A 12,535-nucleotide genomic window follows, 5' to 3' on the forward strand; every position below is an offset into this window, starting at 1 on the left:
TGGAAGTAGTAGAATGCTTTCTCTTGTAAGTAACAAAACAAAAATGGCTGTAGAAGTATTTTTTTAAAGCTGACGTTAGCAAGAGCATGTGACGCTAGGCTGCAGACAAAATCATGGGGGTGCATTTTTATACAAACATACTCATACGTACATATACATATGTATATGTGAAATTCATTGAACTTCTTCAAAGATTATTCTGGTAAATTAACTGGGAGCAGGCCCTCTTATCCTTGAAATTACGCTATGCAATTTCCACCTCAGTGTGCAACTTCTTTACGGGAATTTCAGGACTTTATAGTCGCTAAAAGTTGTTTTCTGGAATATATGGCTCTACCTGAACTGATCTGCCACCTTCTTAGCACTTGTTTCTGCGAGGTCAGCACACCTTACAGCAAAGCCCACCATACCCTTACTCTACCACGCAATTGACCTCCCCTTTGGCTATCTTACCATTGATATTTACCATCAATTATATGGTTTTTATTTTTGCACAAAATAGCTATGACTTGGAGAGATTTATTATCTTTTCCCTCCTCCTTGTTTTGATTATTCCTCACTGTGACGAGACTTGCTTGCCACCTCCAGCTTTGGTATGTTATCTTAAGAATCCCATTGCTTTCTCTCTGATTTTGTTTTTTTAAAATCTAGGTTCCAAGGCCCTGGAATATTCCAATGGGATTTTTGATTGCCAGTCTCCCACCTCCCCGTTCATGGGAAGCTTGCGAGCTCTGCACCTTGTGGAAGACCTGCGCGGATTGTTAGAGATGATGGAAACAGACGAGAAGGAAGGCTTGAGATGCCAGATCCCGGATTCCACAGCAGAAACGCTCATTGAATGGCTGCAGAGTCAAATGGTAGATGTCTGCATGTTACAAACCCGATGCTGTGACTCTTTCTTTGCTTATTCCAAAATTTACAACATAGGATAGCTGATTAGAACAAGAAAAAAAATTTGAGGGAAGCAGGTTTGCTCTGATTATATCCCTAAGGAGATCCCAATCCCCTTTTGACTCTATGGGTAATTTTTTAAAAAGTGCCATTTGTGTACATTTCGTGAGTGCCAGGAGGTCACCTAATTTTATCCATGAAAGTGGACTAGCTTTGAGGTTGTGTCTGTTTGACCTGCTGTGGCTTAAAACAAATAGTCCTGTAAGAGAAAGAACCTTGCACATAATAGATGCTTTCTCAGTGATACTGGAACATTTGCTGTGAAAGGACCCAGTAGCAATTCTAAATAGGAAGTACAATGAATAGACTCTTCAAATAGCGATGGAGGTTTGTTGCGGTATTTGATCTGAAGTGCCATCTAGTGGTTTGTGGCAATCATTTCAATTCCAGTGTGTGAGTTAAGTCGTGGAGTTGGGCTTTAAGTGTTGTTCTTATTCACTGAACAATGAGACCTCCTTCTAGACATCCTTCTGAAAAATCAGTGACGTGCCGGATGTGCGCTTTCCCTGAACACAATGGTAAATACCACGGTCTTAATATGTGTTGAAATCATAAAAGCTAAAGGATGTCACAAGAACATATTCAAAGGAGAAGAGAGAAATGGTAGTTTATCGTGTAAATATTTAAAGGATGCTCAGTTTTCAGGAAGATGCATTAATAAGCTTATGAAGCAATTGTGTTTCTATAAAACCTAGTGAAAATTGTGTGAAAGAATCCAGATCTATTTTTGGATCTGTAGTGGAAACGGAAGCTGTTTGCTTCGGGAACCTTCATAGTACATCTTACGGCTAAAACATTTTCATGTGATGTGACACAAATCCTGGCACTCCCAACCACTCCCTTGCTGGACATTCTTCTGTTCCCAGCCCATATACTTCCGCATTTCTGATTGCACATAGTAAGATCGATCGTTTAGCGGGGGTGCAGCTACCCAATTGGAGATGTTTTACTTTTCCTGATACATGACGTCTTATTATTATACTTTATATTTGCTCTGCAGGTTTCTCCTCTAGAGATTTAAGGGTCCAGGTTAGCTGATTTCTTTGGAGAATTGCTTCCTGCTCTGAAATTAGTTGTTTGCTAGCATATTCTTTAGCCTATTTCCACTTCCTATCTCACCCCTCCTCACTCCATATTTTTCTGACCATTCACCGCATAGTGGGAAAGGAATTTGCTGTTGGTCGAAAAAGCTGTTCCTAGCCCACATCCTCAGGTCGCCAGTGGCAGCCATAGCTTGAGGGTAGCTGTGATGGAATTTTTCCTTGTGTCCAAAACATGCCCATTATACATGTGCTTAATCTGTTCTATTAAAGTATTTCTGGAAAAGGTTAAAAGATTATCATGATGATGATATCTGAACATAAATCACTTCCTGTCATTCACTCCTTTTTCAGAAGCTTCCAGTGACAGTCCCATCTCACTCAGAGTAAAAGCCAGAGTGCTTACTGAGGATTGCAAGGCCACATAGGAGTTGCTCTCATTACTCTCTGACCTCATGTCTCATTACACTTCCCTTCTTTTACTCCACTCCAGACACATTGACTTCCTCACTGATTCTCATACATGCTGGGCAAACTGGCCTCAGGGCCTTTGCACTGGCTATTTACCCTTCCTGAAAGGCTCTTTCCCCAGATATCTGTATGGCTAGCTTTCTTGTATTCTTCTGGTATTTACTTAACAGTTGTACATTCAGTGAGGCCTTCCTTGGTGACTGTGTCTAAATTTTCACATATTCATTCTTTGTATTACATCTCCTTGTTGTCTTTTTTTCTTAGCATTCACTACTTTCTTACATATTATGCATTTGCCGTATTTATATCATTTATTTTCTGTCTCTCCAACTGAAATATAGATATCATGAATCAGAGATCTTTCCCTGTCTTTGAACAACAGCATATCCGTGGTGCCTAGAACAATGCCTGGCATTCAGTAGGTGCTCAGTAATTATGTTTGTAATGTAATGGTAAAATGTGAATGGTAAAATGGAGTGCATATTCAAAGGAACTAAAATTGTTGTGTTAAATTTATTCCTTGGATGGATAATGGCTGCCAATTTGTATTTTTAATTGCTATCTTGATATTTGACATTTTTAAGTTAGGCATCCACAAAATGACAAATACTTTATACAACTTACGAAGATTCAGTTTTCATCCTAAAAATAGCAATAAAAAAATAAACTAGATGTGGACCCACAGAGTTTTTCTTTTTTAACTTGTTTATATCTACCTAACATTTATATTCATTCCCTCATCTTGACCCCAATCCTCCCAAATTACATATATTTTCTCAAGCACACAGAAGATGAAAGACTAGATTAAAAAGATGCAAAGGGCAAAAAGCAAAGCGAGAAGCAGAGAGCAGGAATGAGTGTTTGGAATAATAAATGCGCAGGTGTGAAATGAGTTGTCGCAGCCCTGGGCCTGTGGTGGACGTTACTTTTAGAACCCAGAGGGAACTGAGGCACCATCCAGAATCCAACGGGTAGAGGGAGCGTTTCAGGCTTACAATTTAATGATTTGCTGATTATATTAGATTCTCCCATTTTAATATTTCAGAAGTTGTGACATATTTTATAATCTTTGTGGGATATGCACACATTTTAGCTGGGATTGTTTCTTTTTTCCTTTTTTAAAAAAAGGAGATAATAAGCTACCTAGAGTAGCCAAATAAATTCATAGAGACAAAAGTAGGATAGTGGTTGCCAAGGGGCTGGGGGGAGGGAGGAATGGAGAGTTAATATTTAATGGGTGCAAAGTTTCAGTTTTGCAAGATCAAAAGAGTTCTGTAGATGGATGATGGTGAAAGTTGCACAACAATGTGGATGTGCTTAATACCACTGAAGTGTACACTGAAAAATGGTAGGGTCAGCCCAGTGGCGCAGCGGTTAAGTTCGCACGTTCCGCTTCTCGGCAGCCTGGGGTTCGCCGGTTCGGATCCTAGGTGTGGACATGGCACCACTTGGCAAAAGCCATGCTGTGGTAGGCGTCCCACGTATAAAGTAGAGGAAGATGGGCACAGATGTTAACTCAGGGTCAGTCTTCCTCTGCAAAAAGAGGAGGATTTGGCAGTAGTTAGCTCACGGCTAATCTTCCTCAAAAAAAAAAAAAAAAAGGTAAATTTTGTACGTGTATTTTACCACAATCAAAAATAAAAAAATAGTGTGATGAAAATTGATGGCATCTTAGAATCAAAGGAATGCAGAATCCTAGCACATGCCCCCTTTATATTGTACATGGGGAACTTGCCAAAATAATCAATAAAGGAGATCCTGTTGGAAAAAAGCGGCAAATGATAAAGAAGGCAGGATTGTGTCTTGGAGGTTACAAATGTAGGCTCTGGAGACAGCAGACCTGAATTTTATTTTATTTTATTTTGGTGAGGAAGATTGGCCCTGAGCCAACATCTGTGCCAATCTTCCTCTGTTTTGTATATGGGACGCTGCCACAGCATAGCTTGATGAGTGATGTGTAGGTCCGCATCCGGAATCCGAATCTGCAAACTTTGGGCCGCCAAAGTGGAGGGCGCAAACTTAACCACTACGCCACTGGGCCAGCCCCAGCAGACCTGAATTTTAATGTTGGCTCTGACTCTTAGAAACTTGTATGCTTTGGGGAAAATTTCTTAAGCTGTTTGTCTCAGTTTCCTCATCTGTCAAATGGGGATGTTAGTCTCTGCCACACCAGATTGTGAAGTTCCTATGAGCTAATGTATGTTGAGTGCTTATCAGTAGCCTGGCAGATGGCTAATCAAAAAGGTAATACTGAAGAGTGGATTGTAGGGAGTAGAGAGAAAACGTTTAGCCAGATCCCTTTGCAATGAGGGAAAGAAAGAGTTGGGTCCAGTTACAAGGGAAGTTAGGTTACAGATTACTAATGCGTTGTTCACTTCTTTCACAAGAGTACAGACATTTCTTAGACTGTAGAGAAGCTTCCACAATATTTTAGAAAAATTTATTTATGATACTAGTTACAGAATTAAGGTTTCATTCATGTTTAACCATGGTCAACTTGAGAGTCCGTGTGCTTAAGACGGATGCTAATCTCCGTAGTGCGACTGCGCATTTGCAGTTCTCATTATTCTTTTTCCCAGGCCAGGGAGAGCCTCTGGCTTCCTGGAGGATGCAGATCGTTCCTTCACTACTAACTCTGCTGCCTGTTTAATTATTTCGTATGATCAGAAGCTGGAGAAGAAGAAAGAAAATTATAACACTAGTAGCTTGTTACAGTGGAGGAATATTAAATCGACAAGAATATTAATCTACAAGAATGAATTTGTTTTAATAGGATAGCTATAGCTGTAGCCTTCTAGAAACGAACAAGTTTCTTTTCAGACTCAGCAGTTTGTCTCCTGTGGTTAAAAAAAAAAAAAAAAAAAAAACCCAAATCTATTGAATGTGGCATATTTGTTCACTTCCTGAGGTAGAATTCTCTGTTTTGATTGTGAAATGTTATTATGTGTTAACACAAATATTATTGATGGAGAATTATGTGCTTTATCAAGCTCCAAGATTACGAGGGCAAATAGAAAAAGTTGTCGAGTTGTTTGAGCCAGGAAAGTGGTTTTTGTTTACTTGAAGTCTAGCTTGATTAGTTGCCCTGGAGTGTTCTTACAATGCGTTTTCCAATAGACGAACTATGAGGCAATCTCAAAATCAGCAGAAATTGCAAAAATACAGTTTTCGCCAAATTCAGTGAAAATATTGATGGGAATAACTCCAAATCAGGCATCCTAACCCATGAAATAAATAGAGTATAAATGGGAGAAATGATGTGTTCTTGACTGGCTTCTGACCTGTTTAATCACCAGAATACGTTTTAATTTTATTTCTACATTAAAAAAATAAATAATATTAATTCAAAATGTACCTTTTTAAAAAGTTTCTGTAAAAACAAAAATACTCATAATTTAAAGAGTTCAGACATGGGGCATCTTCCCTCCAGGGTTGCTGACTCTTTTCCCTGAGCCCCTGACTTTCAGCCACACAATCCATTCCAGTCCCACCATCCTCCCATCCCTGCTGTTCTCTGACCAACTTCTCTTTTCGTGTGTGCCTCCAGGGGATGTTTCTTCAAGCCTTGACAGACAAGGGACATCTTAAGATTGTGTCCCATATGTGGTCACAACTATCTGAGTTATGCGGCGTCTCACTGAGACGTCCTGGCTAAAGTTAAAGCTGTTTCCCCTTAGGCTTCTGGTCCAGCCCCGTGAAAAGTGTCCACAGAAACAGGAAAACAGATGGGCCAAGTCAGCAGAATTCTCAATTGAGAGCCAGTGCAGGGTGATAAGTGAGAGATGCACTTTTAATGGAATCCCAGGCTACTGGTATTTGTTGGGCTTAAATAGAAAGAGATTCCTCTGTTCTTTTATGAAAGTGAGTTACGAAACAATACTAGGGGCAGCAGTTTTTCTTGATCTCGTGTCACTCTTCCCAAAGTAGAAGAGTGATTGCTTTGCTACATCTGCATCCTGTCGCATAGCTAGCTTTCAATAAATGGTGAATAAATGAATGAATAATGGGTGAATGAATGAATATTGTATGCTACTAGAATAGGAGTTAGGCCTTAGCTTCTGGGGACCTTCTATTCTCTATCTTTCTGTAACTCAGGGGACTTTGGAGTATACCTGTGACCAGGATAATGTTGTAATCTCAACATGTTACCCTCTCCCCACTGCAGAAGCTTTGGGGAGCACGGTGGCATGTGTGAAAATAAGACTAAGAGGGGGCAGAGCCCACCTTCCCTACTCAAGTGAGGTGTCTAAAAGAACCTTTTAGGAGACACTAAAGAATTCTATCTAACTTGCCCTACATTGGCCCTGGATGCACCAATGAGGCGTTGCTGGGCATGTGTTAGTTGTATAACAAGATAGCCCGTATATCTTGGCAATTGATGTTTTGGCAACAGATACCCAAATACTCCAAGAGAAGCTCTCTCAACATATTTCTAAGGAGACTGGCAGATGAAAGCACTTGGCGTCTGCTGTGCTTGTCAGCATTTCAGATGTAGTTATGTTTTTGGAGTAGAGATCTTAGAGGCTGGCCTACTGCTGTGATTTTTCTCGCTCCAGAGCACTTGTTTTTGCTCCAGTTGGCTATTTCGTTGAGAAGTTGCTTTTTGTGTCTGGAAAACAAGCACTGCGAAAATTAAAACCTAGAAATAAAAGCTGTAGTCTGATTTTGACCACCTCTGCAATCTTGACTTGGAGAGTACAGAATATATTCAGGCTTATTCTGAGTTTTAGTCTTTGATGCTCTTTCTAACAGCGTTGAATAACTAATGTCTTTTCTAGAAGAAGGTCATGGACTTTTTGGGTGTGATGAATTGTGTGTGATATTCATTTCCTCTTTTGCTTTTCTTTTTGAGCAGAGATGATGAAATTTTGGAATAGAAGGCTGCCTGAAGAGTTTATCTTGTTGCCTTGGGATCTTATTTCCTTTTTTGAACTGCAGTAGAAATTCTGGAGGGAAAAATGAGCTCTTTGCAAGACCTGCCCACGTTCGGAGGTGCTATGGTACAGAGGGGTAGCGGCCAGTGGGAAGGGATTCTCCAGTGGCCCTGAATGGCAACGATGTTGCCCTGAGATGATTACAGCACAACGGCAGAGCCTCACCACCCTAATTCCATCACGTCGGGTGAGAGACGAGGGAGCAGAGTGCTTCCTCTGCCTGGTGGCTTGATTTTCAGCGTTGTTGGTATTGTGTTCTTTGACTCTTTGACAATGGAGTGTGTGATGCCTTGTGGTGTTGAACCCAAATGAAATACAACTATGATATTCATGGCTGGAAGATTCAAGACTAATCTTAGTCTCCCCTCCTGGTAGACATTTATTATAAATGTAAAGATGGAGTAAAATAAATGTAGAGATGGAATACTGATTAGGGCATGGAGGACCCTTGTATTAGGTGTTTCTTCTGGTACCTAGATATACTATTTAATTAAAGGAGCTTTAGTGGACTGCACCTTCATTTTCCTTTCTTGATAATACCACGTTTAAAATATTAGAATCATGAAATCAAGACTGTATGGCAACTTCCAAAACTAGTTTTAAGAAGTAAATATATTGACTGGGTGGAGTATGTGTGTATAATAGTACTGGTCCAACCATTTCTTAAACATTTGTTGTCTTTATAAAATTGGACTGATTTTCTTTTCCCACTTTAATTTAGCTACGCATCATTCTGATTTGGGAATGTTGTATTCAAAATGAGCTTCTGTGTTATAACATAAATAAGTATAATTGTGGCAAATCACTGCTTGTATGTTGATTTTGGGTTTAGACAAGGCAACAGAGCTCAGGAAAGAAGAACAAAGCAAAATGAAGATTAGAGAAAGAGGGGAGACTGCTGTAGACTAATGCATACCAATAGAGTAAGAAAATGGAAGGAAAACACCACATGATGCTTTAAGTAAAAGGAACAGACAAAAACTCCCACCTGCTGTGAATTAAGGACTATGGAAACTGGGGGATGGTACATAGGGCTTCATCATGCTAGTCTCTACTTTTATATCTATTTGAAATTTTCTGTAATAAAACATTTTTAAAAAGGGAAGCACGTAAGGCAAGATGTTAACATTTATTACATCTTTGTACTTGGTTGTGTATTTATAATACTTGATAATTAAAAGGAAATTAATATAAAAAGAAGAGCCTCTCCTTAGATGCTGAAGGGTAAGGTAGATGGTGCTCTAATGCTGTGTGTAGCACCTGCCATGTGAGTTCAGGCAATTTATATTCCCAGGTGTGGTTCCTGGCTAGCTCTGGGATTCTGTAATTCTATGGGGAATAAGGCTTTTTAGACCTTTTTTCCCTGCGATTCCAGGAAAACCTGGCAAACACCATGAGTTCCTTAATTAAATCAAAGTGTCCCTGTTACAGTTGAGCTGTGTCTCTGCCCTGCCTGCCCTGTGTGCCACCCCCTTACCCCCCACCCTGTTGGGTACTGTACTGGTAGAATCCCCAAGTTGATTCCAATTTGACTTCAATTTTCAGCTGAATTGAATGTGGTCAGTAAGGGGTTACATGATGAGCTAAAGTAGAAAGGGTTATTTTGAAGGCATCTCTGGGATTTTGAGTAAAGTGATTTGGGCTAGTCTTCAATGCTTTGGATGTCAAGTTGATTCAACAAGAGTTTATACTAAATATGTTTTTAATTATGTGCTCAGGATTTTATAAGCATCATGGGAGAATCAAAAGAAATAGAAGACAGTTTTGCCTTGAGGGACTATTAGGAATAATAAGTGACCAACTTTCCTAAAATCACTAGTAAGCTCTCCATGGCAGAATATGATGAAAAGCCAGATTGAGAAGGACAAGACACAGAAGAGAAGCCAGTTGGGGAGGAGAAGAAGATGGCACAATGTAAGGAGGAGGTGGGAACTGGCTGTGAAAGATGGATTTCTGTAGGCAGAGAGGAGTGGGAGGTGAGTAGAGTGGTGGGTGCAAAATATATATATATATTGGGTAGATATTGGAAAGAATGGATGGAATTTCATTAAGAGGAAAACATTGAGAATGATAAGGACAGAGGTGATAATCGTAGGTCTCAGGGAAGCAGGAAGTCAAGGTTCCAAAGTAAAGGTGGAATGATGAGCTTTTAGGAAGGAGTTAAGACTCAGTTCTCCTGAGACCGGCAGGAAGCAAGAAAGGGATGATGTAGGAGGCAATATATAATATTGCGCAGTGGACAAGATAGTATATAAGGGAGTCCATGCAAGATGGCTTCAATATTGTCCATTAAAAAGGCTTTGAGATCACTTCCTAAACATGGTAGGAAGAGGGAGTGCAGGCTTGAGGGGAAAGGAGCTAGTCTAGAGGGTGACCATGGAGTGTGTGCTAGTTTGTAGAGGAAACATGAATAAAAGTCTTGCTGCGAAGCAAGAAGGCCAGGTTGAACCAAGCACTCATCTGTTATTCATTCGGTGTCTGTTGAACACCTATCATTGCTCCTTCATTCGGCAGTCATTTAGTTAGCACCCACCATGTTTCAGATGCAAAGACGGCTCACAAAGAATGCAAAGTCTATTGGAAGAGAGAGAGACATGTATGTAGCCAAGTCTAACCTAGTCCATTCAGTGGGATCCCTGCCGTAATGAAGGTTCATCCAGATGCTGTAACTGGCATATGAGTGAACAAGTAATTCCAGGAAGACTTCACAGACTGAGCCCCAGTTGAGGTGGACCTTAAGGGATGAGGAAAGGGTCGCAAAGACAGTCCGTGCAGAAGGAAGAGAATTAGTGTGTCGGAGGGTGTGCCCTGTTTGGGGAAGTTTGGAGTGCTCTGGTAGGGAGAGCATGGGAGTAGGAGGAAGAATAGAGGCGATAGGGTATTTGCGTAATGGAGTGCACCTTCCTCTGTCGTTTTTAAGGCAAAGGTAACAAAATTGGCAGAAATATAAATAAACCTGTGAATGGACCAGAACTTTTTCTACTTGAATAAGTTAACACATGCTTTAAAAGTATGTAACTATTCCATTGGTGGCTCTTAACTTTTGCTTCTTTCCTTAGAGTGACTTTTAGTGTTTTTAAAAAAAAGTAAACTACTCTCTAGCCTTATGAGCACTCATAAATATCAATACAGTGTGGAGAAACATGAGTATGCTCATTGTGAGTCCATTTTTAATATTTGTTTTTATTTTAGGATAATTTCGGAGAATTGGTTTGGGAGCATCTCATTTTCATCTCGTATGCAGTGGCTTGGGAAGAAACACTTCTAATCTTGCTCTTATTTCCTCCAGTCAGAAGAAGGACTTTTACTTCTTGTCCTCACTGAATAGAAAGCTTTTTTTCCTACCTAATGAAATGTATCTGTTTATAAAAAATTGCTTGTGTGGGGTTTTAAAAGCAGGTGCTGTTAATGTTCATAATCAAAATGAGGAATTTCAAGCTATTCAAGGCTAGTTCTTAGAGTGAGAACATGCATTATGCATCCTGACTCTTTTCCAAAAAACTGTCCTGAAGATGTTACATAAATTTCATTTTCATGGAAGTCGCCAGCAATGGAAGTTGTCCAGGCCACTCCATCAGACTCTTCCTAATACTTGTAATTTAATTCTGGGCACTTCAGGTCACAGCAGGAGCAGAGTTATGCCATGGTAGTTGTACAGGTGTGTGGTCAAGCAGCTGATGTTAAAAATTTTATCCAAATACATGTTGCACAGTTACTAAATTAGCTTCTGATTCTTTTGTGGCCTTGTGGGAAATATATCCACTGCACCTAAGTTTTTAGAAGTATCATCCTGAAATTTTCTTTTTTGTTAAAGCTCCTTTTTGTTTAGTTTTGCTTTTTTTCCTTCCCAACACATGACTTTCATTATTCCCAGAATTTATACTGGAAACGGCATTAATTGGAAAGGTAGAATAATAATACCAGTTAATTCTGGAAAAATAATAGATGTCACATCAGATGTGTCCTGGGCCATGAGGATGTACAGTTTGTATTTTCTCTGGTTCTAAATCTGAAGTTGTTATTTGCTTTTTTTTTTTTTTTTTGCAAAAGATTAGCCCTAAGCTAACATCTGCTGCCAATCCTCCTCTTTTTCTTGCTGAGGAAGACTGGCCCTAAGCTAACATCCATGCCCATCTTCCTCTACTCTACATGTGGGATGCCTACCACAGCATGGCTTGCCAAGCAGTATAGGTCTGCACCCGGGATCCAAACCAGCAAACCCCAGGCTGCCAAAGCAGAACGTGTGACCTTAACCCCTGTGCTACCTGGCCAGCCTGGTTAGTTGGTTTTTTGATTGAATTCTGGATGGCCCCATGTAACCATTTTGGACTCCACTGGCTTTTATTTCTATTGCATTTGAATGAGGAATCAGGAAATTCTAGTGGGATTACATATTATATGGTTATGAACCATTTAAATGAGATAACGGGGACACATCACATACAACTCTATTTCAAAATGACATTTTTATGTTATCTGCTCTCTGTGAGCCTTTTCATGTGTCTCCTTAATCACTTGTGTATATGACAGCTGAGGAAAATTCCCCACTTCCTTTCCCAATCCATACTTCCTTTGGCATTTACAGTATGTGTAAATATACCCAAATCTGATAAAAAGAGGGCAAGAGGGAGGGGGAAAGGGTGAGCACTGGTCTAAGCAGATGGGCCAGGTGCTGTGAAGGTTACAGGACGATCCCAATTCATGGACTCTGCCCAGGAGCTTAGCATAACGTTATATGAACACGCAAACTCACAGGAAGTTCAGAAATTCAGGATGGAAAGTGATAAATCACCGATGAGCGTGGCTAGTCAGTGCTGCAGGGGAAGTTGCTGTGGACTGAGTGCTTAAGCTTTTGGGGGAGGAGAGAAAGGCATCAAAGGCTCAAGGCTTCAAAGAGGGAAGGGAAGATGTGACCTGTGATTTGGAGACTTGAGTAGCAGGAAGGAGCCTGTGGTGTAAGTTGCCCCTGCTGTCTCCCATTTAAACACAGGCATTTGCAGTCCTGGATTTAGGACTTTGGGGGGAGGTGGAGGAACGCAAGGGCACCCCAGATCATTGCCAGTGTCCTCACTGAGAATTAGTGGCACTGAGTGTTGGGGGGGAAATAGGGATTTTGTGCCCAACCACACATTCACAAAG

General features: G+C 40.4%; 1 protein-coding gene across 36 annotated transcripts in view; it reads left to right on the top strand.

The window, feature by feature from the left end:
- The window catches only part of PPFIBP1 (PPFIA binding protein 1), a 169,110-nt gene that overhangs the window by 111,086 nt on the left and 45,489 nt on the right, over positions 1-12,535 (top strand). For all 36 annotated transcript variants that reach the window (XM_005611000.4, XM_070271121.1, XM_001502834.6 and 33 more), the window contains one exon: positions 652-857. In XM_005611000.4, coding sequence (XP_005611057.2) covers positions 652-857 — 206 coding nt within the window. The remainder of the gene's footprint in view (positions 1-651; positions 858-12,535) is intronic.

The sequence above is a fragment of the Equus caballus genome, chromosome 6 (assembly GCF_041296265.1).
Source record: "Equus caballus isolate H_3958 breed thoroughbred chromosome 6, TB-T2T, whole genome shotgun sequence".
Taxonomy (NCBI): domain Eukaryota; kingdom Metazoa; phylum Chordata; class Mammalia; order Perissodactyla; family Equidae; genus Equus; species Equus caballus.